Here is a 24,769-nt window from a genome sequence, read left to right as displayed (position 1 = left end):
CGAATTGCTTCTCGTGAGACAGGCGGTGGTAAGGATGCCCTTCCAGAACAAGGCGCTGGGGGAGCAGGGCCGACTCTGCAGGCTTCCCTTCGGGGATGACCTTTCTTCCTTCCTCCTTCCCTGGGCCTGTTTTTGGATTCTTCTAGCATTTCTGCCTCCAGGCAGGACAGGCTGGATGAGCAGCCCCCAGGAGAGGCACCGGCCTCCCCTGAAGTCTGTCCCTGCCAGCCCTGGGAAGGGGCCGGCCGCCCCGCGCTCCCCCAGCTTGGCAAACAGGCCACATCTGCCCCTCCCTCCATGCTCACATGGCCTGAGCCAGACCCTGGGCAGAGCTCACATTGCATTGCTTTACCACCTGGGGCCTGAGTAAATGTCTGTACTTTGGGATGTCACAGAAATACATTTTTGTGCAAAGTGGAGAAGAGCAGAGTGTCGTTTTTGCAGAAGGGATGGGGTCCGGAGAGGGGCTGTGGCCAGTCTGGGCCCTGGGCCTAGCGAAGGGACCTGCGACAGGGAGGGTACATCGGGTCGATCTGTGTGCCCGGCCTGGAGGCCCTGTCAGCTGCAGCCTGGGGACAGGTGGCAGATCGGGCTGAAGTTCCTGCCTCCTCTGCGTTCTCTCCATGCCCCCGTGCCGACTGACACTGGGGTACAGCTGGCAACAGCCCAACAGGGCCCCTGCCCAGGGTGGTTGCGTCTGATTGTAGAGACAATGTTATGTGTGAGATTATGCCCCGGCTTGCGGGGAGCAGGGAGCAGAGAGGGCGCCCCTTGTGGGCTGGTAGGAGTGGAGGGGGGCCCTGGGGAGACTGGAGTTAGCAGGACAACAGTGCTGCAGGGACAGGAGAGCTAACATAGTTTCTGATAGCTCAAGGCCGCAGCCCTAAGATGACCCCGGCCCCCCTTGTTTTAGCCCCCCACACACCCCATCTTAGAGCATTTACTAAAAAGGGCCTACGGTTGCGAATCCTTCTGTTCCTTTGAAATGTATTTGTATCATCTACAACTCAGGAGACCTGAAAGCCATTCCTTCAAAGGAATGTTTGGCCTTCAAAGGGTAATGCTCAGGAAGGATCAGGCCCCCGTTTCCTGGTCCGTGTGGGAGGACAGGCACCGAACTTCAATTATTGCCAGCTAGCACACACAGCTGGCCTAATCAGCATTTACACTGAGCAACCCTTTGTAATTTTTCACTTCCCCCAATCTGTTCAAGCCACTGCTGTTCCCTCTCTCCACTCCCTCAGGCTCCCTTTAAAACACCCAGTCACCTGGGCGTTCAGAGCCGCATTCAGTTCGCACAGCAATAACATATTACTGATAAAATCTGTCCTTACCACTTCAGTGTCCGACTTTGTCTGTCTCTGACACCAGCACAGGGCCTGACTCCTGGAAGCTTCAGGATTATTTGTTTCCACTCAGCACACTAACTCACCCGTTGCAGTAACCAAGATTGACTTACACGTGAAAGTCACACGACTCAAATACCTACCCAGGCTAGTCAAAGGTGGGAGGGAATTCACTGACTGATGCAACTGGGGACCTAGAGTTCATCTCAGCTTCAGGAACAGCTGGATCTGAGGGTCCAGTCAATGTTGCTAAGATGTCTCTCACTCCCTCTTTCGTTACTGCTTATCTCTATGTCTCTATAAGGTGGCTTCATTCTCCTGCCACAGTCTGTCTCCACATAGTGTAAAGACAGCTGCCAGCTGCCCTTATAGCCTATTCTTTAAGCCTGAGATCCAGAAGAATGCCCATTTCTCAGCATTTATACAGTACTCTCATAGAATGATCCTGATTGGCCCTGCTGAGTCACATGTCTGCCACCTAGCACCAATCACTGGGGACATTAAGATAGGGAACCAAGTTGGGCCCTCCAGTCACAGGCCCACGTCTCCTATCAACCTGTGGAGTGTGGGACACAGTTTCTCCAGAACCACGTGGAATGGGGAAGAGTCAGTTCCCCAACAGAAAAAGGGGTGCCGAGCTGACAAAACAGCAGATGTCAGAAGAGCATACTGCGTAGGATCTGTTGGAGAAAGAAGGTGGATGTTGGTATCCATGAGAGGCGTGGGTGGAAAAGGCAGGGCAGCACGGGGAATGCCCTGGGGACCCAGTTGAAGGCGTGTGAACAGTGAATGCTGATGAGGTTTCCTCTGAGAAGAGCCTGAAGCCTCCAGTTGGGCAAGTCCTTCTGGCAGGGCGAGGTGTTGGCTTATAGCAGGGGAGAGGTCAGTGCTAGACACTTTACTTGCATTATTTAATCCTCCCAACCACCTTAGCAGGGGGGTGCTACTGTCAATCCCCACTATACAGACAGAAAACAGCTCAGAGTGGCTCGGTAACTTGCCCGAGTTCACACTACCTCTGTGCTGGTATTTTTGACTCCACTTCGCCCCTTCTACCCAGGATCTGCACCACGGATGACCGCTTTGCTCTCGTCCCATTTGCAATATCTTTTTTTTTTTTTTTTTTAAGGTTTATTTATTCTTGAGAGACAGCGAGCACAAGCAGGGCAGGGGCAGAGAGAGAGAGAGAGAGAGAGACAGAAGCCAAAGCAGGCTCCAGGCTCTGAGCTGTCAGCACACAGCCCCACGTGGGGCTGGAACCCACAACGTGATACCATGACCTGAGTGGGAGTCAGAGGCTTAACCCACTGAGCCAGCAGGCGCCCCCATTTGCAATATCTAAAAATGAATAGCAAGGAGGTAAGGGTGTCACCAGAGCAACCTAGGGCTAGTCCTGCCCCTCTAGAGAACTCAGTCATGTCTTCGAAACCGGCACAATCCTGCAACCTGAAGTCGCACCGAACACCTTGAGCAGAGGCACCCCGGGGGCTGCACGCATGCGCGAGGCCACGAGTTAGGGGCGGGCGGAGTGAGAGCCTGAAGGGGCGGGGTCAGGGCTCGCGCCTGCTCCTCCGCTTTCGAAAGTTACCTGGCTGGTGGGGGCTGGGGTTGGGGGAGTTACCAGCTGCGCGCGCGCCGGCCCCGCCCTCAACCTCTTCAGGCACCTGTTGGCTCGAGGGCCTCCTCGGCCGCAGCTGCTATCCAATAGGCAGCCTCCCCGACCCAACCAGGCTCCGCCCGCCTCCAGGAGTCACCAATCCGCGAGTAGCCGCGGCCTCTCTCCCTCAAAGGGCCCGCCCCTCCCGGCGCTTCTTCCGGGTGGGGCCCCGGGCGGAGGAGATGGCTCCCTGGTCGCTCCTCAGCCCTGGGGTCCTGGTGCGGAGCGGGCATACTGTGCTGACCTGGGGGATCACGCTGGTGCTCTTCCTGCACGATACCGGTGAGCCGGACCCCGCGCGACCCCGCCCCACCCTATCCCGCGTGATTCCCCAGACGTTTGGGTCTCACTGGGTTCCCTGCTGAAGCCCCAGAAATCCTGGGATTCACCCGACTTCCGCCAGCTCCTGAGCCTCTTCTCCATCTGTCATTCCAAGAGCCACCTGCTTTCTGCCTAATACCCAGTTGATCCCTAATTAATCCCAGCATCTTCCTGATCCCTGCCAGATGCCCTGTCTATCCCAGGACCCAACCGGTGCCCACCAGATCCCGCGACGGACTTGAGCCCCCATCTCCCCTGATCCCGAGACCCACCCGGTCCTTCCCAGGATAACGTCCCTCCGTAAGATTCCGAGGATCAAGTAGATCAAGAACTGGCATCCCGCCCATCCCCGTGGCCACTAGCTGCCCAAGTCCAGGCTCCCCACCTTCCAGGACAAGAGAACACAGAGGGGGGCGGCCTGTCCCGCATTTCCCCACCCTCAGTTCTTGCCCTGTAGTCCTCGTCCACCTCACTGACCCACCCCCACTAACATCCTTCCCCTCCTTACCTGGCAGGCTGCCTCCGGCCCAATTTCTCACCCTCACTGCCACTCTGGGAAGCCCCGCTCCTCCCTCCGTGCTCCAGCCTCAACTCCTGGGCTGTGGGTGTCGTCACTTTCCTCCCAAGACCTTCTTAAGTCTCCTCTACCGCTTTCACCCTTCAGCCTAAACACCTGCTCAGTCTCCTCATCAGAAAGGACCCGCCCCACCCCGCCCTGCAACCCTGCTTTCCTTCTCTGCTCCTTTTCACAACCAAGGGACACCAGAGCTGTCCACACTGTTATCTAAACGCCCCTCCCTCTTCACCTCCCCCTGCCTCCCACCCCTGAATCTTCATTTACTTCTATGAGTTGGACCCTTCCTGGCCCTGCCCTCCTCTGTCTCTATCTCATGGGCATATCAAACCTAGCTGGTCTCTCCCTATCATGGAGCCAAAGTCAGGGATCCCTCTTCCCTCTCCCCTACATCCAGTCAAGTCTGGCCCCTTCACTCCCTTACCCCTTATCTATCCAGCCCTTTGTCTCCACTCCTCCTGCCAGTGCCCTTGTCTGGCTACCCTCCTCTCCCTCCTGGATAGGCTCTGCCCCCAGGCCTCCCCCTGCTCCCCTATCCATCTTTCCTCCAGCAGCAGGAGGGTTTTCAGAAACAGATCTGACCCTATAACCTTCCATGGTTCCCTACTGTCCTACAGATAGAATGCAAATGAACTTTTTTTTTTTGGTGGGGGTGGGGGGGGAGGGAGTGCTGGGCCCAAACTTCTCCCTCCTGTACTCTATGCAGTGGCCACACTTGACCACTCATTACACCCCATCTCCAGGCCTTTGCTCAGCCAGGGACATACTCCCCACCTCCAGATACACCCCTACACATGGCCTCCTGTTCAGCTCCGGCCCCGGCCTCACTCTCCTTCTCCGGCCTCTCCAGCACTGCGGCAGTGGGAAGAGCAGGGGGAGCTTCTCCTGCCCCTTACCTTCCTGCTCCTCGTGCTGGGTTCCCTGCTGCTCTACCTGGCCGTGTCGCTCATGGACCCGGGCTATGTGAATGTCCAGCCCCAGCCGCAGGTAACCAGGGGGGCCCCTGGGAGCCAGAACCCTTCCTCCCACCAATAGGATACCCAAGGCCCCTGTAACAGTCTCATGCCAGGATCTATGCAGAGGGCTTTCCTGGGGCACCTCCATGAATCCTCTTAGCAGCCCTGCAACCCCCATCCTCCAATGAGGAAACCACCAAGGCCCAGCGAAACAACTGTGACAGAGGTCACAGCTTCACTCGGGCCAGGGCACTCTGTCCCACCCTACCGCCTCCATTACACTGGGGATGGGCCCCGCGTGCATACCCAGGGCTAAGCTAGCCCCCCAGGGAAACGCCCACCAGTTCCCTCTCCCTCCCAACCTAATACCCTGTCCCCCATTTGCAGGAGGAGGTCAAGGAGGAGCAGACAGCCATGGTTCCTCAAGCCGTCCCCCTTCGGCGCTGCAGATACTGCCTGGTGCTGGTGGGTGACCAGGGACCTCTACGGGAGGGCGCAGGGGCAAGGCTGAGACTCCTTGACCTCCTGCCTCCCTCCCCCCCACCCCCTCTGTGGCCTCATCACTCCCCTCAGTCGTGGGCCCAGAGGGGAGCTGGCACTGAGCCCGCCTCCCTTTGTGCCCACAGCAGCCCCTGCGGGCCCGGCACTGCCGTGAGTGCCGTCGCTGCGTCCGCCGCTACGACCACCACTGCCCCTGGATGGAGAACTGCGTGGGGGAGCGCAACCACCCGCTCTTCGTGGCCTACCTGGCGCTGCAGCTGGTGGTGCTTCTGTGGGGCCTGTACCTGGCATGGTGGGTTCCACGGCCGGCCTGGGCATGGGGGGAGGGCGGGCAGCGTGCCCCTACACGGTGCCCCTTCAGGGGCCTCGGGCCTTCCCCCAAACGGCCTGCCCGGAGGGGCTCCCCGGGGCACCCCCGCCCTCCCCCGGCCTTGGTCTCCATCTCTGTTCCTGCCCTGCAGGTCTGGCCTCCATTTCTTCCAGCCCTGGGGGCTCTGGCTGCGGTCCAGCGGGCTGCTGTTGGCCACCTTCCTGCTGCTCTCTCTCTTCTCTTTGGTGGCGGGCCTGCTCCTCGCCTCGCACCTCTACCTGGTGGCCAGCAACACCACCACCTGGGAGTTCATCTCCTCGCACCGCATCGCCTACCTCCGCCAGCGCCCGGGCAACCCCTTCGACCGCGGCCTGACCCGCAACCTGGCCCACTTCTGCGGATGGCCCTCAGGGTCCTGGGAGACCCTGTGGGCCGAGGGGGAGGAGGAGGGGGAGGAGGGCAGCAGCCAGGCGGTGTAGGGTTGCCGGAGGCAAGGCCACCATCTTGTGCCTGAAAACCAGAGGGGCTGCCCCCAGCTGGGGTCGGCATTCGGAGGGCCTGGGGTTCTTCACTCCCCCCCGCTCCTCCCAGGCCTCAGAGCAGAGCTGAAATGGCAGAGCTCCTGCCACAATAGGCAGTCCTGCCCTCTGAAGGAAGGAGAGGAGGCAGAGGACCCGTGGGGGGCTCGGGCACAAGCAGCCTGGGCTTCCGAGACCCCCCCCACCCCATCCCCCCAAAGCCAGGATGCCTCCATTGCACAGTTTTATAAGTTTAATCATCCGTAAAGCAAATCAAATATTAAAAAACCAAACCAAACTCCTCCTTGCTGTGCCGCCCTTTCTGGTCCAGGCCTCCCAGGAGGCGGGGGCGGGAGGAGAGGGGACCCTGCCCAGTGACTGAGCAAAGCCCCCCACAGCAGCTCTGCAGCTGCCACTTCGAGGCCCAGTGCCCACCGATACCTGGCAAGGCCTGGGCCTCCGGGGCAGACGGCTGGGCAGACGGGACAGACACACCAGAGAGGCCGTCAGGGCCCCAGGAATCCCTCTGACACAAAGTCGAAGTCCCGGAAGGCAGCCTGCTGGCGGGCCGTCAGGGGGCTACGGGGGTCAGGTGGGGTCAGGGCCGGCGGCAGCCCCGTAAACTCGCCCTCGAAGTAACGCAGGTCCGTAGGGCCACGGAGGGTGGGCAGGAAGGGGGGCTGGACGGTGCGGGCGAGCAGGGCCTGCCAGTCGGTGGTCTGGGGGCGAGGACAGAGCTGCCTGAGACAACGGAACAGCGGCCCGCGTGGCCAGGCGACACCTCCCACTGTGCCAGGCACCCGGGAACACTCACCCTGAAGAAAGGCTGGGTCTTGATCTCCTCAGCATCCCGCTCACCCGCCCCGAGGCGCTGCTCCGGGCACTTCTGGAGGAGCTGGGTAAGAGGACGGGGGTTCACGGAGGGCATCACACCCAGGCACTGCCCGCCTGCCCAGGCATCCCAAGTGAGCTGGACCACAGAGGCCCCGTGAGAGTGGGTGGTGACGGGGCAGCCGTTCAGCCCAGCCCAGCCCAGCCCTGCAGTGATTACCTTCTGAATGAGTTCAAGCCCTTGCACCGACAGAAAGCGGGGATACGGGGCGTCCGCATTGACGATGCAGTCAAATACCTCCTCCTCAGTGTCCCCGGGGAATGGACACTATGGGGAAGGGGGCTCAGCAGGCTGCATGAGCCACCTCCACCCTGCCCCAACCTAGAGGCCCCGGCAGCCGGGGTCCGGTGCTCACCTCGCCCACCAGCATCTCATAGAGCAGCACACCCAACCCCCACCAGTCCACAGCCCGTGTGTAGGCCTCCTGGGTCAGCACTTCCGGGGCGAGGAACTCCGGGGTGCCGCAGAAGGTGCTTGTCCGGTCCCCAAAGCCGATCCCTGCAAACCAGCATCCACACTGATGCCAGCCCGACGTGTCTCATCCATATAACTTCAGTTGTAAGAATCAACAGCCAACTCTTACAACCTCAGGCACCGAAGGTCAAGCCAAGCCCTGCCCCGAGCTCTTGGAGGTGAGGACAGTTTTTTTTTTTTTTTTTACGCCATCTCACGGGAGGAAGCAGAGCCTTTGCCAAGCTCACAAAGAAGGGAGAACCCGATGCCCTCTCCCATCCTGAGTACACGCTCTCCCCTGGCTAAGGGTGCGCTGGGGCTCTTTAAGGGTCTCTAGGGCTGGGAAGGAAGAACCAGTGTGTCCAGCTGGTCCCTGGAATGCAGGCTGGGGTGAGAGGTGAAGGCCACTTGCCCACTACCCTGCTGGCCTGAGCTGGGCAAGCAAGGCTGGAGGACATGGGATCCTGGACAGGAGGCACCCACCTTCCTTACACAGCCCGAAGTCCGCGATCTTCAGGAAACCCTGGGCGTCCAGCAGAAGGTTGTCCAACTTAAGGTCCCTGAGGGTGAGGGGGACAGATCAAAGGGGCCCGGGAGTATCACAGGAGGAGGGCAGCCTCTGCTCCTTCACCTACCCCCACCCCCAGCACCCCCGGGCCAAGTTACCTGTAAATGATTTTCTTCTCGTGTAAGAACTGTAACCCGAGGACCACACAGGCCAGGTAGAACCTATGGGTGGTGTAGGGGGTAGTTCAGGGTCAGGATGGCGGGGGGGGTGGACAGGGCAGGGAGGCCCCAGGATGGCCACGGCCTGGGCATCCCTGGATGTCCCAGCTCTAGTCAGCTCAGACTAGAGCCTGATGCCAGGGGTAGCGGGTAGGGAGAATGGGTGTTTCTCTGGACAGTGGCCCCAAGGTTGTTGCCCACTGACAGCCTACCCTTCCTGGGCTCTTCGATGGTGCCAGGAAGGATGCCACGTGTTCTGATGCCTTACCCTCCTACATCCTCCCAGCCACCTGCTGTCGATAGTCATCATGTCTATTTTTCAAATGAGGATCTGAGACTCCAGGTAAGTGATGCACCTGGGGGTCACACAGCTCGTGGCAGACTTAAGACTCCAGAGCCTGCGTTCTGGTGGGCAAGAAAGAACTCCGGCTGCCAGTCACTTACTCTTCACTGGTTCCTGTGCCCAGCAATTTAATACACATTATGTGCATCCACTCCACAAGCCTATGGAAGAGTTATTATTAGCCCCATTCACAGCTACATAAACTGAGGCCCAAGGTCACAGTGCTATGGGAGCTGATAAGACAGTTGATAACCAAGGATCTGAGCCAAGGCCTCCCTGACTCCACACTCTTCTGCTGATGGGTATGATGGGTATCCCGGGGGAAGCAGGATGAAGGGAGAGGGCATAGGGAACCAGGGAAGGCTCAATGGAAGAGGCAGACAAGAGGGATGGGAACCCACCGGGCCTGGGGCTCAGGGAAGACGTCCTCATGGATCTGCATCATGAGGTCACCACCGGGCGCAAACTCTGTCACGAAGCAGGCGTGGCTGGAGGTCTGGAAGCAGGCGAGGAGGGACAGCAGGAAGGGGTGCCCTGTGCGGCCCACAGCCTCCAGGATGCGTTTCTCGCAGTACAGGCTGCGGAGGGCCGGGGGGTGGGTGTTAGAGGGAAGAGAAGCCACTGCTGGCTGCGTCCTGCCACCCGCACAACACCCTTGGCTTCTCTGGGTCTTCAGTGAAAATGCCAGGCAGGTAGAATGATGGTTTCTGCGTATCGGGCAGAGAGAAGAGCGGACCTGCCCAAGAGCATACAGTTAACAACCGCAGGTGCTCAAAAGAGAACTCAGGACTGGCCCCAGCGGGTCACCTCTTCAAAGCCCCTGGAGCACTCAGCTGCCTTCTGGTGCCACTAGCCCAGGCCGGCCATCCGGGGTCCCCTGCAGGGCTAGGTGCCCACTGTCCCGACTACACACCTCTCCATCTCGTCCCGGCTCAGCACCTCCTGCTTCTTCAGCGCTTTGATGGCGTAGTATTTCCCCGTCCCCTTGAACTGGACCAGGAGGACCTGGGAACCAGAGACAGCTTGGGCTCCAGGTGGACAGCACAGGGGCGCCTTTGCTGCTCCCGCCCACTGCCCCATGGATCACAGCATCCCCCCCAGCCAAGGTGCTGGGGCCTGCTCACCCCCTTCCATAGCACCCTCGTCAGCCCACTACCTTCCCGAAGTGTCCCCGGCCCAGCACGGCCAAGCAACGGAAGTCCTGAAGGCGGGGGGGTTTCCTGCAAGAGAGAGGGCACAGGAGTCCCCCTGGGATAAGAGCTGGGCCTCCATGAATAGGTGCTCCTAACCCTCCAGGGCCGGTCCGGGGCTGTCCCCACCAATAAGACTGGAAAGCCTAGGGGCTGGGGTGGGGGTGGGGGGATTCAGGGACAGTGGCTTCCTAGAGTTCCAGAATGCAGCTAGAGCTCAATAACACGGGTTTAGTGAGTAGGAACAGAGAGCAAGGAGCATCGGGTGATGTGTGAATGGACACACGAACACCCAAGTGAGCAGACAGATGTCGCAAGCACATAAGTGAGCCTGACGGGGGTACCTGGTGGCTGAGGCTGGAAGCGGTGGCCCGAGTCGAGTCCTGGGCTCCATGTGGGGGCGTTTGGTGCGCTATGAAGGTAGAGGGGCTCAGAGCAGAGCAGGGCTTCCTTCCCTGTTTCCCTCCAGCCCTGCCATCCCCACCCCAGCAGCCCCCAGGACTGCCAGCATCCCCTCACCGGTATCTCCTCGGGGGTTGGCTCCCGGGGCAGGTAGAGACGTGGGGGCTTGGGCGGGGGCCTCACCTCTTCTTCCAAGGGGCTCTTCTTGGGTGGGAAATCACTATGTGGAGAAAGCAGACACCTGGCAGGGCACAGGCAGACGGAAGAGCTGTGGGGACGGACACACAGCAATGCCAAGAGACAGACAGACAGAGGGTCAGCGGGAACAGAAAGACACCAGCTGCACCTGAAGAGAGGCAGACGTGGCAGAGAAGCAGGCAGCCACGGCGAGGGGGCTCCTCACCTGGGCGAGGCAGGGTTGGCAGCTCCCCGGGGCGTGGCTGGGGTCTGGGGGCAGGCTCTGGGGGGGCTGATCGTGCTTGGGGAGCTGCAGGGGGGCAGCAAGTTCATGACCAAGCGCCCCCAGGCTGCCATGTTGAGATTCATCTGGGAAGCCCTCAAAAAGTCCTGACCTGGGACAAAAGGCGGGGCTCAGTACCACGGCCCCCCAAGGGCCCCTGCCCTACCCCCTAATTGCACAGCCCTCTCCCGTCCACACCTCTGCGTTTAGAGAAAATGCGTTTCTGCCTCTGCAGCCGGGGCCTCCTCTCAATGACAGGGTCACAGAAGGTCACCTGTGTGGGCAGAGGGCAGGGCTGGAGACCAGTCCCCTCCCACCCCATCTGTCACCAGGGTACCTCCCCGGCCTCCGAGATCCCAGCCTAAGCCCTCAGCGTCAATGATGCGAGAGCCAGAGGGGCCCAGAGGGATGGATTCAATGTCCACATTGGTACCAGTGGGGAAACTGAGGCCCAGAGAAGAGAGACACTTGTCCAGGGCCATGCCTGAGGCTAGGCAAGTCAGGACCAGGATGCAGCCTCTAGACTCCCACGCGCTCCTCGGAGAGGGGCTGGGAATCCTTAATTCTTGGAGACCTCCTCCCTCCAGGCCTCAATTTCTACTCCTATGTGTGGATGAATCAAATAGTCTCGAAGGCCCTTCTAGCTCAGATGGAACCAGGGCCCGTGTCGTCAGGGGACAGGGTAGGGAGCACCTGGGCAAAGAGCAGCCCCTGGGGCACCAGACTGAGGGACAGCTGGTGACAAGCGTTGTCCAGGAAGTCCTCCAGCCGCAGGAAGGCCACGCCACACAGCTGCCTCCAGTCCCGCCAGTGCACCCCAATCTCCAGCTCCCGGGCCTGCGTCGGGGAGGCCAGGTTGAGGAGTGGGGCACACGTCCCTACCCGGCCAGCCTTCCGCTCCGTGGCCTAAGGTCACCCCTGCCCGCACCAGGGCCAGCCTCACCCGCTCCAGGGGGACAATAAAGGTCTGGTCCCAGGACTGCTTGGTCACTGGCCCCCAGCCGGTCTGGCCCACGACACGATTGTCCACCTTCAGCACAGCCAGCACCTCACCTGCAGGGCCAGAGAGGGAGCTCAGGGCAGGCGAGGAGTAGAGAGAGGTGCATCGCTGCCCCCAGCGCCCCGCGGCTCACTACTCACTGGCCAGCTCTCCTCCGCCACGCTGCTGCTTGGCCCGAGCCCGAAGCCAGCCCTGCGAGGGGCTCCCGGCCAGCACAGCCGCCGGGGAGCGTCCGGGCACGGCTGTCAGCAGCTGCTCACAGCCCAGGAGACGGACCTCCAGCGTCCCTGCGGGGAGTGTGGGGGACACACTGTCAAACCCCTGCTACATCCGGGTCCCCTGGGGCCCCAAGAAAGCTACCTTCTCCCGAAGATGGCTGAACCCAGACCTTGCCCGCATTAGGCTGGGGTGTTTCACCAGGAGCCTGAACCAGCTGAGCGGCAAGGTGCTGGCCTCTCTAGAAGCCACCGTACTGTGTCCCAGGTGGGAAGTTCAGGGTTTCCAAAGTCAACACGCTTAGATTGTTTGTTGATTACAATTCAGCCACCACTACCGGGAGACAGATCCAGCTCAGGGATACGAAAGAACGTTCTAGGAGTCCAAACTGCCCAGGACCGGGGCTGTGAGCGCCCCTAACCCTGGCACTTGACACACTGTCACGGCTAGTCCCTTGAATAATGGCTTCGCCAATGGTGTGCCCACTGGGCCGGCCTTGCGCCTAGCGCCTCACGTGCAACAACTCACTGAATTTTCACAGCAACCCCATGAAGGAGGTGCCGTTATCACCCCCATGTTACAGAGGGATAACACTAAGCGTCCAGGGAGGGGAAGTCAGCCGCCCAAGCTCACGTAGCTAGGGGGTGGTGGGACCGGGATCGAAACTCTTCTCCGAAGTCCTCCCATCTGTGGTTCAGGGTGCTCTTTGGAAGAAAGGCACAGAGCCCTGAAGTGGGAGGGACTGACTCCCGGCTACCTGTCACGGCGGTGGGCTTCACGAGCACCCCTGAAGGCTGGGGGTTCCCAGACACAGCAGTCCGCAGCTCCCGGGCCAGTCTGCCGCGCAGAGGGTGGGCAGGAGGCAATCCCTCCAGCAGCTGCTCCAAGGCCAGCCGCAGGAGATCCAGTTTCTGGGAGGACTCCTGGAGCTGGGCCTGAGCCTACAGAGGAGATCAGGCAGGGGAGGACAGGCCCGTGACCACTGGAGACCCACACACCCTCCCCGCAATGAGGTCTAGACAGAATGTGCCTCGTTTCCTCACCGCCACCCCGCACAGGCCGTCCGCGGGTGCCTCCCGCCCTGGTGGACCGTGGTGTGGAGACAGACGCTCAGAGAGGGGCAGCGATGGGAGGGGACCACGGCCTGACCTCAGCCAGCGCCTTCCGGTCTTGTGTCCGCCGGCTACCCAGCAGCTTCACCACGTTCTTGGCGCCCTCGGCCACAGCGGCCTCAATGCGTAGTCGATGCCTTAGCTCCTCTGCCAGCAGCTCGGGACCTGGGAGGAGGCGGTCAGCCCCCAGGCCCCGCCCTGCCCGGCCCTGCCCGGCCCCGCTTCTCAAAGCCTCACCTGGTTCAGGGGACCCACTGGCTTCCAGGCTGCTAATCTTCATTCGCAGCAGGGCCACCTTCAGCTGGCTGTCCCGCAGCATCTGCTGGGCAGCTGCCAGGAGCTTCCTCTCCTGTGGGGTCGCGCCACATGCCCATCGGACCGGGGCTAGCCCAGAGCTTCCCCGGTCAGACCAAGGTTGAAGCCAAGCCTCCCTTGGTAGGCCAGGTGCTAAAGCCAAGGGCCCCCTGTTAGCCTAGATCTAGGGCAGGGCCTCCCCCTTCACATGAGACAAGGGCTGGGGTCAAGCTTCCCACACCATGTCAGAGCTGAGCTCCACACATCGTCCTGGGAGCTGGGACGGGGGGTGGGCCTTCCCTACTCGACTGGGCTAGGACTTCCCATTAGACCGAGTTGTGCCTTGTCTGTTAGATTAGGGGTTCGAGCCGTGCCTGCCCCACCAAGCTGGGATCTGGGGCTGTGCCTCCCCCGTCAGACTAAGGCTTAAGACCGTCTCTGCCTCGTGGGGTCACTGGCTTGGTTGCATTCTCCATCAGGATGGGGGCTGGGAGCTGAGAGGGGCTGAGAGCCCAGTCTCTCCCCATCAGACCCCAGGAGCCTCACCTTGGGCGTGCCACTGGCGTATGTGTGCGTCATGTTCTCCGCCCCCTGCTTCACCTTCAGCTCCACCTGAAGCTGCCTCTGTAGAGCCTCCAGGTGCCGAGCCCTTGGCTGCTCTGCAGGTGGCTGGGGTCCCGCGGTGGCGGGTCCTGTGCATAGCGTGGGACACACGAACCCCTTACCCCGAGCCGAGAGAACCCTACCCCATGACCTTGCTCTCTCCCCCGACCCCCAGCTCCCTTCTTGTCGCAGGGGACACCGAGGAGGCTCTGAGAGCGGTCAGGGCCAAGGTGGAGAAGCTGGGTTGGCCCGGCGCCTCCTGTCCCCCAGGGTCTGCTCGGACTCGTCACTCACCGGCCAGGCCGGGCCCGGGCAGCAGGATGCGCGCGTGCAGCGCCCTCAGCTCCCCGTGCAACTGCTCCAGGCGGCGGTTGGAGGCCCGCAGCAGCTGCTGTACGTGGCCCAAGTGGCGGCGGTCCGTGGCCACCCTCCGCAGGTTCTCAACACCCTCCTTGATCTTCAGCTCCTTCTGGATGGCCCGGCGGATCACCTCTTTCTCATCCTCTGGGGGCTGCTGGTCGGCCCCAGACTGTGGAACGGCAGAGAGGTAATGCCCTCAGTCCCCGCCAGCGACCTCGGGTCTCCACAGACAGAGAGGAAGGTGTGCTCGGCGCCCAGGGTGGCCCCCCGGGGCATCTCTGACCTTACAGCTAGTACTCCTGGGCCAGATGGAAACCCTAGGGCTACGCAGCCTGTCCCCGCTCCTGTCCCCTCCCATTAGGGAGAAGGGAGAGCGGAAAATTGTTCAATGTTTGCAGTGGACTCTTGAACAACACAGGTTTGAACTGCAAGGGTCCACTTATAAGCAAATCATTTCCTGTCCTTTGTTTTTTTTAAGTTTATTTATTTTGAGAGAGAATAGAGAGCATGAGCAGGGGAGGGGCAGAGAGAGAAGGGGGGTGGGGTGGGGCAAGAGAGAGAATCCCAAGCAGGCTTCTTGCTGTCAGCACGAAAAGCCCAGCATGGAAAGCCCAGGGCAGGGCTTGAACTCACAGAACCGTGAGATCATGACCTGGGCCAAAATCAAGACCCGGACACTTAACTGACCAGGTGATCCTATAAGCAAATTGTTTTCAACTGTAAAACCAACTTTGTTTACAGGACTATAAATGCACGTATCGTCTCTTCCTTACGATTTTCTTAGTAACGTTTCCTTTCCTCTAGCTTACTTTATCGTTAAGGATACCATATAATGATACACATAACGTACAAAATATGCGTTAGTCAACTGCTGACGGCATCCGTAAGGCTATTATTAGTTAGGTTTGGGGGGAGTCAAAAGTTACATGCAAATTTTCAACTGCCTGGGCGGTCGGCACCCCCGACCCCCCCTGTGTTGTTCAAGAGGCGAAGGCACAGGGTGCTACTGGGTGCCAGGGTCTGTTCTCAGAGCTTTGCGTACATGAATCCGTCAGTCCTCATAACAATCCCACGAGGAAGATGCGGTTACTATCCCCATGTTACCAGCCCCAGATGAGGAAGCTGGGACACAGGTTAAGTAACTTGCCCAAGGTCACAACACCGAGAGGGAGATGCCAGCCTCTCCCCACCGGCCACACTTAATCAGACTGCTCTGAGGTTGCGATCCCAGCTAAGATTTGGGGCCAGAGAAGAGGCTAGGGAATTACCCAAGGTCACATAGAGAGGGCAGCCAGAGGCCTGAGTAGGGGCCAGGGATGTTCCCTCAGGTAGCAAAGCGGAGGCACAGAGAGAGGCTGAGGAGGTCTCTGGGGGCCACTCCCAGCTCAGCTACTGCCAGGTTGGAGCAAGGAATAGGAAAATCTTCTCAGAGGCCATTTCAAACCAACCAGCGCCAAAGCTGACCTCAGCCCAGGGTAACCCACGATGCCCTCCACCCCCCATGGACCTCCACCTTACCTCTCGGCTCTCCATCTCCTGAGGCCAGTGTGAGGGGTGCTACCCCAGCCTCAGGGAGCCCCCCCACCCCAGGTCTCTGCTGGCCCTCTGGCCTGGCTGTCAGAGGGCAGGGGCGGGGCTCAGGAAATCCTCTGAGGGCCCTAGGCCAGAGGGCCAGAGCCAAAGGCCTGAGCAAACAAAGATCCCATGGAGCAGGGGGCCCGGCCACCGGGGTCCTGAGTCACCCAGCTGCCGTTGCTGGGCGGAGGTTCACAGGAAATCGGAAAATGTGTACAAGTCACTGCTGGAACAGGAGGGGGGGGAACCTCCGGAGGAAGGGGGTGGGAGGGGACAGACGCAGTGCCTAAGGTTGTTCCCGCCGTTGGGGTGGGGGCACTCCAGGCGTCTGGTGGAGGACATTTTGCCTTTGGGTGTACCCCCTGGTCCTGTCTGCTCTGGGCTGGAATCCTGCCATGTGCACACACGCCTCCCCCTTTCTGCTCTACAGCTGGGACCCTATCTTCTACACAGATGCAATGACCCCACCCCATTTGCTCTGGGTAGACCTGAACCCCTCCCTCCTCAGTGACAGACAAGCACACAGCTTTGGCCGCTGTGTCCACCAGCACGTATCTCCAGCGCTGGCAGGAACCCCGCCCCCCTCGCCATTTGGACTAGAACCCTCTGTGTACCCGGAGGTTCCCGCCCAGGTGCTGGGCCAGGTCCCCCATCTCCATGTGCCCAATCCCCACATGACTTTGTGATCTGGGAAGGACCCCCACAAGTGCGCAGAGATTGGCCCTTCCCGGGCCTTCCTCTCCCTGCACGCACGTTCCTCTCCCCGCCAGGACCTGTCCCAAGCTGCCCCCCACGGTCCCCTTTGCTTTCCAGGCAGATTCCCACCGGTCTTAACAGTCCTGCCTGGAAGAACGGATTGGGGGAAACTTTAGGGCCCATGCCGGTGGCCCTGACTGCGGATTCAGACGTGCTCATGCGATGGCCTGACTAGAGGCTCTGAGTCACTTGGGGGTAATTTGGGGACGTTTCCAGGGGGCACGAACGACTCCCCCCGCGCCCCCCCCACCCCCCATGCTCAGGTCTGCCCCGCGAGGTTAGCGAAGCCCGGGGCAGGGGCTGGGAAGGGAGCCGGGAGGGGGTGGGGGTCGGATCTAGGGGACGCGACCGGAGCTCGCGGCGCCCGCGGCGTAAATGAGACTCCCCGACCCCCTTGGCCCGCGCCCGCAGCCCGGCCTCTCCGGGCGCCGTTCACCTGCCGCGGCGCCCCCTCCTCCATGGCTCCGCTCGGGCCGCTCCGCCCCTCCTCTCGACCACTGCGGTTCCGGAAGCCCCGGCCCCTCCGCCGGGACTTTCAAACTTGAAACTTCCCGGGAAGCGGAGCCGGAGCCGCGGGATCGGGCGCCCCCTCCCGAGGTCCGCTGGCCCTCGCGGGACCTGGGAGCAGCGCCGCCTCTCGGCCGCGAGGGGCCGGCGCCGGGGACCCCACTCAACCGCAGGCCCCCGCGCCTCGCCGGCTGCGGCGTTCCGCGGGCTTTGGGGCCCCGCGCCCCTTTTGAGGCCGCCGACCCCCGTCCCGCGGTAGAAGGGCAGGAGGGACATTTCTCGGGCCGGGGCTCTCTAGCTGCCTTAAGGGCCGGCCGGGGGGGACGATAGCGCCGCCTGCCGGCCGCGGGACGCCGCCAGGGCGTCCCGCCCGCTCCCGGCTGGGTCAGCCCCCTTCCTCGGAGCCCCGCCACCACCGGGTTCCCGCCCCTAACTTTCTCTTCGTCTCAGATCATTGGTGTAAAATGGGCTAGTCCCCAGCCTGTGGCCCCCACGGAGGCTTGGCCTTATCTAGAGTCACTATAAGAACGTAAAGCCTCATCCAAAGCTTGCCAAATTACAAATGACAGATGAATAAACCAAACATCTCTCAGGCCACCGCTGCTCAGCCAGAGTGGAGTTTTCTGTTTCAGCCAGAGCCACCGTTCTTCCCTTGTCCTAAAGAACCCATCTAAACAGGAGACACAATGAAACCCCAGGAAATAGCCATGACTTCAGGAAAGCCAACCAGTGGGCACTAACTGCCCTGGGAATGGCTTGCCATTCCTGTGTAAGGAATCCTAGTATCCTGTGCCAACTAGCACTGTGCCAAGACTTCACTGAAAGGAGCCTGGTCCAAGGGGCTGCAAGTGAGTAGGGGGCAAATATTGAAGGTGGGTGATTTGCCGACTTGGAATAGGTGCCTTCTATTTTCAGGAGAGTGTCTATCTCCCATCTTGAGAATCATTTGTCTACTCCTACAGCCCAGAAAGTGGAATTTTGTGGAAGAACTCAGAAAGGATTCCCCAAGTTCGCTGTTTCACTGGCTCACTGGTCAATAAGGGAAAGGAGTTCAGAGGTAGCAGGATCCAGGAACCCCAGGCTGGGCAAACCCACAAGGAACCTCCAGGCTGATGGAGGAATCGGACCAGAGAGCTGCATCCTATGCCAGAGTGATAGTGTAATTTATGAAACAGTAGCCCCTTGGAAAACTGATGTTCCCTTCACATTCAACATCCAGTGGATGGCGAATGGTGCAAACACCTCTCCAGCTAATTGGCTGTTAAAACTGAAAAAAAAAACAAAAAACAAACAAACAAAAAAAAAAAACCCCAAAAGGAACAAAAACACTTCCTAGCAGGGCACATTAAATTTTTTTGTCCTTTCTACACATTTCTTTTTTCCTTCCCCGTACTGCAAACATCAATCCATCTACATTTTAGACTCGCCTTTCTTCGGTAGTATGAGTACACAACGTCACCAACTAATCAGCTTGGCACATACCCTCCACTATTCTAATCACAAAGCTGCAACCCTCTTCCCCTCCGACCTGTTAAAAACTCAACTTATAAGTCTTCATGAACACAGTCACACATTCAGGAGGAAACGGTCACTGCTGGGGTGGGGGCTGGGGGAGGGAATAGACTTTTCAAAAATGATTGAGATGTCCTCTTTAAAGAATTGGAATGGCTCTTCATCTGACTCCTGAGAACTTGTCCTGATCTTCAGGAAATCTTGAAAAGTCTTTACCCTTTGCAACAGGATTCCATTCTTGCATAAGCCAGAAAGAGTTCATAGTAAAACCTAACAGAAAAGGCAGAAAAACCAAACCCATGTTTCTGGGGCCAAGTGAAACCATGAAACCAACCATTATGAAACAGTAATGATAATAAAGATTACCGAAAATTAATCTAGAAACACCAGTGACTAAGAATTCTCTGAAGCCCAAAAGGCCCCCCAAATCCATCAAGTCAAAAATCTGCAACTTAAATTTAGCAGCCAGAGAGCTAACACAAGTGAAACAGGCTTTAGCAGATGTCAGCCCGACAAGACAGGCAGGCTTATGGACCATTTAAACCCTACATCCTGGAGCCTGAGCTGGGCGAAACTGTAGGGGCAGGTCACAGAGGTCAGAGAACAGTTAAGTCTTTGAGAAATCAGGACATCGAGGGAGAAACGATCTACCAACTGGAGGGAGGGTCTAAAATAGAAGATTCCGTTAGGTTTGAAATGAAATGTAAACATCTATTACCAGCTACTACCCTCCATGCCCCAGTTCATGTAGCTATTCCCTCATAAACAGAGTTTGGCACAGCTTTGAAGTCTGGAAGAGGGAGTCCCCTTCCCAGAGAAACTACCTCAACAGCCACCATTTATTTACCCCTTTCCTTTGAAATGTCCTTGTAGCAAAGGAGCTTTAAGCCATTCATCCGGCACTTTACAACACACACTTGCCTGAGGGCCAGCCCAGAGCTCCTTTTGCAGTCAGGCCCAAAGCACACCTGCTACACTGTAGCCACTTTCCAGGACATTAACGTTGCCACTTTCCTTTCTCCCAGCCTAGCATTCCCCTCACGCCCTTTGCAGGCACAGGGCAATTAAAAGGTGATCGCAATAGTTGGGAGGACTTTTATGTTTTAAGGGCTGACTTTTTTTTAACCACATTCCCCAAAACAAAAGAACATTCTATAGTCTGACTAAAGGGACCTATAACCGGACAGCCCTACTCAGCAGCCCGTAAGTCAGTTTTCCTAAAGATGTAACTCTGTGAAACAATAATTACAGGCCTACTGAATGAGCAATTCATTCAAGCAACTATATTTCCCCCTCAGCAAAGAGCCCTTTAAATGTTTTGACTTTGACATGAAAAATACTCAATCCCTTCACGAACTGACTACATCCCAAAGAAGTTCTTTTCCCGTGACCTTTATACATACCCTTTCGTATAGATGTCACTTCGGCTATACTGCTGCAGGATATGAAGAGTTTACCCCCTTCCCCAGTCACTATGAACACAAACCACACAGAAAAACTAGCTTATCATCTGAATCCAAAAGCAAGTAACATTTCTCTACAAAACAAGGAGAATGACCCCAGTCAAAAAAAATCTTTATGTTCCTTTATTGGAGCAAGATTCCTGACCGGTATACAGTGATGTAATTACTAAACATGACCTGTGCAGAAATTACATACTATCCATCTAGACAGGTTTTCATTACACTTTGCCTATCGATGGAATAGTTCCATTTATAAAGTTTTATACATCAAAAAGCTTTGAATTTGACCAGGCTGTCCATGAATTCATCTCTGAAAAAGTTAAGTGGCATTTAATTTTAGCTACTATAATTTACAGCATTAAAAAGCTTATGCATTAGGTAGCTTCCCAAAATGTTATTCTATGCACAACGGCATTTAGCAGAGCCGAGCCCGTCATTCTCACCCAGATTCACACAGACAGGTCTCGCTTGAGAGCTACATGCTAAATAGCTAGTACTTTGAGACAAAAGTACTCCTGAGTTTACCACCAGTACGGACTTCTTGTCTGAGAGTCTGTCTTCTCAGCCACGTTTCATGGTGCCAATGAAGGCACGCCAGCAACTGCCCTGTGTGTAATTCGGCATTAGAGCACCAGGTCTGTCTGACAGTGGTGGCAGGCACTAGAATTATATCCAGGTAAATAAAGGCCCGTTTTTAAAAATGCCAATTCGAGATACAAATCAAGGGCACAACATAATCGTAACGGACTTCTGGGCAATCTGGTACCCCGACTGAGGTGGAGAATTTCAGAAACTGACGGCAAATCGTACCCATGATGGTTCCCGGATTTGGAGACATTAATACATTGATTCAAATCCCTTTCTCAGTCCACACAAGCCCTGAGGTCACCCTGCAAAGTGCGTATCAAAAAATACGGAGTCAGGGTGACAAAGTTTGACAATACGTTACACAAGTCAAACTTGGAAAATCCTAATTAAATACACCTGTTCTGAGAGAAAAGCATCAAAATCCTTTGTGTACACATTTAGTTTTATTGTAACAAAGCAACTTGTACACTTTTAACGTTTAAAACTGAGCATCTTTCCTTTCCAGTGAAACAAAAAGAAAATTTAAAAATAAACAGGAACAAAATTACAAGAGAATGTCAATTCCAGATAAGATCCTACAGGTTCTGCTGATTCTCCCATCGAGTGGCAGGGCTCAAATCATCATTAGGAGAGAATTTTATTTTAAAAGTGTCATCTTCAACTGCCAGGATGTCCGTTAAACATCACAATTAAACATGCCAAAGGAGAAGCCATGTTGTCAAAATGCCCACTTAACCCACCCAAACATCTCAAACCCACCCTTTGCTGACCTTCTATAACCCCATTTTTTTAAGTTTTTTTTTCTTTTTTTTAAACAAGAGAAAGTAGACAGATACATGTTGGTAAATGCTAACTGTCCATATTCACATAGAGACACAGTGTAATCTCTGAGCCCAATATACAGAGAAAGGAGGAAAAAAGCTAGAATTCTATGCACTACTACACAGGGGCCTAGCACCCTCCAGCTTCCAGCAGAGCTAAGGGAGCAGAAGGTTTTTCTTTTTTCCCACAGAGCACGGTGGTGTTGATTCCATAAAGTTTTTGTTGAGACAGGAAGGGATAAAAATGAATTTGGAACAGAAAGGGGTAGAGATTCTTTTCCCACTGTATTCTGCTCAAGGTATTTCCCCCCAAAATAAGTTGAGAACCATGGTATAAAGGGAGAGAAAAGAGACTTCAAAAAACAGGGCGAATGAGCACAAGAGGAGGGGGAAAAAAAAAAAAAAAGACTGCAAGTTGCTCCCAGGGACTGGAGAAAATTAAAAAAGGAAGGTTGGAATCCATCAGTCGTCTTCTCCTTCATCCTCCTGTAAGAAAGAAAGTGGGCAGTTAATCTCCAGGGTTAATTCTAAGGTCATTCCCCATCATTCGTACGGACACTCATGGACTTCCATAGAACACACAGATGCACTACGGGGACGTGTCATTTTACGAACGAAGCCACAAATCGGTCTGTATCAAATCTCAATTGAACAACCCAGTGATGCTGTTTCACATAAATTAGTTAACTTTTCAGCGCTAACCAAAATCTGACCTCTTTCACACCGAGTAAAACAAACCAAGAAACAATCTATTTCGATCTGACTAGAAGGATTTTACTGTTTGTCCAAAACATGCAAATCTGCTATTTAGATTTCTCAGAATCTGACCAGCTGCACTACCCATATCGCTTTCATTAAGTACTAGTTAGGGGAAGGGCAGAAAAGAGTACGAAGCACAAAAGCAGAACTAGTTACAGTTAAAAATCACTGATATAAGGACTTGATTAAAACTTTCTTCCATCTCGAAAAACTAGCTCATCTCACCTACAAATCCTCCCACAGCTGGCCACGCCTCTATTACACAATATATACAACCCACAAGTAACAGGGTAAGTTCTTTCAAGATTGGTCTTCTTTGGACTTAACCAAATTCTTTTTTACCTCTCCTTCCTCCCCCTCATCATCATCTTCATCTTCTTCACCTTCATCCTCATCTCCTTCTTCATCAATATCTTCCAATCCTTCTTCTTCTTCATCATCATCATCATCTTCTTCTCCTTCCCCTTCTTCATCATCCATATCAGGAACCTTCAAAAATGAAAAAACAAAAACAAAAACAAAAAACAAACTACCTTAGGAACTCATTTTCCAACAAATGAGACAGGTACAACCTTGAATTAAAAAAAACATTCTCAACTCACCAAGTAGTACTGTAAAGGATTTGGCCAAATATCATCTTTGATGACCTCTCCTAACTCATCTGCACCCGCATCAGAATGGTCAGTAAACCAGGTGAAAAAGCTCTCTGGTTCCTCATGCTGTCTCTTCCTGCTGGCTTTATTCTGCGTTTGACTTGAACGTTTCGTCAAATCCTAAATGAAGACAGAAGAACTTCTGACATAGGTTCTCCACAACACTTAAATTTCCCTATGACTTAAGATTTTAACACAAAAGCGGGGGTGGGGGGGGGAAATCACACTAGTATGTCATCTATACTTGTCATCTAAAAGAAATTATAAAACGTACAGCAGATAAAAACAAAGTCCTAAAATTCTAGGTCTGCAAAGACTTGTCAAATTTATACAAAAAGCTTCTCCTATAAAGGGGCCATCTAAATTTCACTACTTTACATACAAAATTAGTTCCACTTTGACAACCACTACCCATAACACAGTATAATTGAAAATGGGCTCACTACATAAATGTAGATATAAATGCAATCTGGCAAGTACCAAGCCATTTGAAAAGCTTAGTAACCCACGTAGAAATCAAAGAAATTTAGCCTGTTTCTTGAAAAACTCAACACAATCTGACAGCTCCAAGCTATTGTATTTGGAGGATTTTTTGTTTTTGTTTTTGTTTTTCTTTTTTTTTTTTACATCTTAAGGGTTTGCACTTAACACATTACCAAAGCAACAAGTATTGGTAAGAGGTTCAACTAAACCAAAATACACAAAATGATACTTTTGCCCAACATTCCTCAAATACCTTTCCAGATTTCCATTTGATTTCAGTGGACTTTGAAGATGGATCACCACTCTCATTCAGATGAAATTCTTTGGAGAGAACTTTATTTTCGAAGTAAGGGTTTTCATCAAAATACTACAATAAAGAATTGAGAATTGGAAATCAATACAAACAGCTCTTCTAACCAAAGCTTAAATTAATTTCCACAGTGGCAAACAAGATCACTTATTGATACTTACAAAATCTATTCTGTAACCTGATTTAATATCTTCAAATTCTGTCACTTCAACTCTTGTCAAATAATGCAGAGCCTCTTCATCCTCCTCCCCAAGCAGTGCAGACACTGGACCAGCAAATTATAGGTCAAATGGATATTAAACAGACAATTATTAACAAACAATTCAAGTGATGCCTTTTAAATTTTTCCAAATTTAGTGATTATCTTTGATTTCATAAACCCATTAATTGCAAACCAGATGGCTCAGTGTCAGGGCTGTCACTATCTTTTACCAAATAATTAAAGGGAATCTCAAGTTAGAATATAGTCTCTTCTAAATAGAGAAAGCATTAAATGCAAGCCTCCCGAGTGTTTTAATCTCTGCATGTAACGAACATGTCGGACTAAGTTCTCAAGCAAAGTCCCCCCACTCTTTAATGAATGGATATCCCATACCCTGCAATAGTGCTCTGCCACAACATACCTTGTGGATGGTTGACAAATGTTGTTACCCAAAAATTTGGGATTTTGGCGATCAATTCCGACCTCTTCTGAAAAAATGGTTGGCGGAGTTTGTTATATTTCTGTTCTACTTTCAAAATCTCCTCACTGGCTTGTTCATTAAGTCTGAAGCAAATGAAAAACCACGTTGACAATTATGGTATTTGACAAATACAAAAACTGCTGAAACTACAGAATATTTACTTTTTAGCTTTAGAACAGTACAAAGTACTTACTCATAATAACCAGAACACCTAGATTTTTGGAGTGAAAGACGTCAAAACTAAGATGACAAATTGAGCTACTTCACCAACACACACTCAACAGTTGACAGTTCCTAAAGTAGCCCAACTGAGCATTCTGGTAACATTGTATATTTAAGTTGCCAACTCTATCACCACGACCACGCTAACTTCAATTGTTTCCCTCAGGCAGATTAAGTTTACAAAAAAAAAAAAAAAAAAAAAA

The 24,769-nt window shown here is 55.0% G+C and overlaps 3 protein-coding genes across 15 annotated transcripts in view; 1 reads left to right on the top strand and 2 right to left on the bottom strand.

Annotated features, from left to right (window-relative positions):
* The first annotated feature begins 3,128 nt into the window (after nucleotides 1-3,128).
* Nucleotides 3,129-6,484, top strand: ZDHHC12 (zinc finger DHHC-type palmitoyltransferase 12). Of its 3 annotated transcripts, none has more exons than XM_049629978.1 (5): nucleotides 3,129-3,285; nucleotides 4,749-4,885; nucleotides 5,242-5,319; nucleotides 5,481-5,647; nucleotides 5,839-6,129. In XM_049629978.1, the coding sequence occupies exons 1-5, from the start codon at nucleotides 3,186-3,188 to the stop codon at nucleotides 6,038-6,040; spliced, it is 684 nt and encodes a 227-aa protein (XP_049485935.1). In that variant the 5' UTR covers nucleotides 3,129-3,185; the 3' UTR covers nucleotides 6,041-6,129. The 3 variants fall into 3 exon arrangements, with proteins under 3 accessions (XP_049485935.1, XP_049485934.1, XP_049485932.1); XM_049629977.1 differs by having other exon boundaries at nucleotides 3,135-3,285; nucleotides 5,753-6,484; XM_049629975.1 differs by having other exon boundaries at nucleotides 3,138-3,285; nucleotides 5,817-6,484.
* On the bottom strand, nucleotides 6,424-17,614 carry PKN3 (protein kinase N3). 11 transcript variants are annotated; one of them, XM_049629958.1, is made up of 22 exons: nucleotides 17,002-17,614; nucleotides 14,169-14,403; nucleotides 13,818-13,963; nucleotides 13,215-13,326; nucleotides 13,015-13,142; nucleotides 12,623-12,806; nucleotides 11,790-11,936; nucleotides 11,593-11,702; nucleotides 11,343-11,486; nucleotides 10,848-10,923; nucleotides 10,593-10,761; nucleotides 10,307-10,409; nucleotides 10,132-10,199; nucleotides 9,754-9,817; nucleotides 9,511-9,602; nucleotides 8,999-9,175; nucleotides 8,195-8,257; nucleotides 8,012-8,088; nucleotides 7,431-7,573; nucleotides 7,235-7,342; nucleotides 6,998-7,078; nucleotides 6,424-6,902 (listed from the first exon to the last, which is right to left on the bottom strand). In XM_049629958.1, the coding sequence occupies exons 1-22, from the start codon at nucleotides 17,023-17,025 to the stop codon at nucleotides 6,690-6,692; spliced, it is 2,664 nt and encodes an 887-aa protein (XP_049485915.1). In that variant the 5' UTR covers nucleotides 17,026-17,614; the 3' UTR covers nucleotides 6,424-6,689. The 11 variants fall into 11 exon arrangements, with proteins under 11 accessions (XP_049485915.1, XP_049485923.1, XP_049485896.1 ...); XM_049629966.1 differs by having other exon boundaries at nucleotides 7,042-7,078; XM_049629939.1 differs by lacking the exon at nucleotides 17,002-17,614 and adding an exon at nucleotides 14,518-14,679 and having other exon boundaries at nucleotides 10,307-10,457.
* Nucleotides 17,615-21,056: 3,442 nt separating this feature from the next.
* SET (SET nuclear proto-oncogene) overlaps nucleotides 21,057-24,769 on the bottom strand; it is a 9,233-nt gene continuing 5,520 nt past the window's right edge. Inside the window, exons 2-7 of the mRNA XM_049631281.1 lie at nucleotides 24,285-24,451; nucleotides 23,823-23,926; nucleotides 23,605-23,718; nucleotides 22,818-22,988; nucleotides 22,558-22,704; nucleotides 21,057-21,942 (exon numbers count right to left, since the gene is read on the bottom strand). Coding sequence (XP_049487238.1) covers nucleotides 21,919-21,942; nucleotides 22,558-22,704; nucleotides 22,818-22,988; nucleotides 23,605-23,718; nucleotides 23,823-23,926; nucleotides 24,285-24,451 — 727 coding nt within the window. The 3' untranslated portion in view covers nucleotides 21,057-21,918. The remainder of the gene's footprint in view (nucleotides 21,943-22,557; nucleotides 22,705-22,817; nucleotides 22,989-23,604; nucleotides 23,719-23,822; nucleotides 23,927-24,284; nucleotides 24,452-24,769) is intronic.

The sequence above is a fragment of the Panthera uncia genome, chromosome D4 (genome assembly GCF_023721935.1).
Source record: "Panthera uncia isolate 11264 chromosome D4, Puncia_PCG_1.0, whole genome shotgun sequence".
Taxonomy (NCBI): Eukaryota; Metazoa; Chordata; class Mammalia; order Carnivora; family Felidae; genus Panthera; species Panthera uncia.
The sequence above is the reverse complement of the archived record's forward strand: the minus strand, read 5'-3'. Positions and strand labels throughout refer to the sequence as shown.

Bases quoted from the DNA above. Each gene is read 5' to 3' on its own strand.
- ZDHHC12 (XM_049629977.1), top strand. From the start codon at position 3,186: ATGGCTCCCTGGTCGCTCCTCAGCCCTGGGGTCCTGGTGCGGAGCGGG. The intron at 4,886-5,241 runs GTAACCAGGGGG...CCCCATTTGCAG, and splicing joins ATGTCCAGCCCCAGCCGCAG to GAGGAGGTCAAGGAGGAGCA. The intron at 5,648-5,752 runs GTGGGTTCCACG...GCCTGCCCGGAG, and splicing joins TGGGGCCTGTACCTGGCATG to GGGCTCCCCGGGGCACCCCC.
- PKN3 (XM_049629889.1), bottom strand. From the start codon at position 14,592: ATGGGAGGGGACAGGAGCGGGGACAGGCTGCGTAGCCCTAGGGTTTCC. The intron at 14,404-14,517 runs GTCAGAGATGCC...GCCGTTCCACAG, and splicing joins CCAGGAGTACTAGCTGTAAG to TCTGGGGCCGACCAGCAGCC. The intron at 10,924-11,342 runs GTGCTCCCTACC...CTGCCCACACAG, and splicing joins AGGGGCTGCTCTTTGCCCAG to GTGACCTTCTGTGACCCTGT.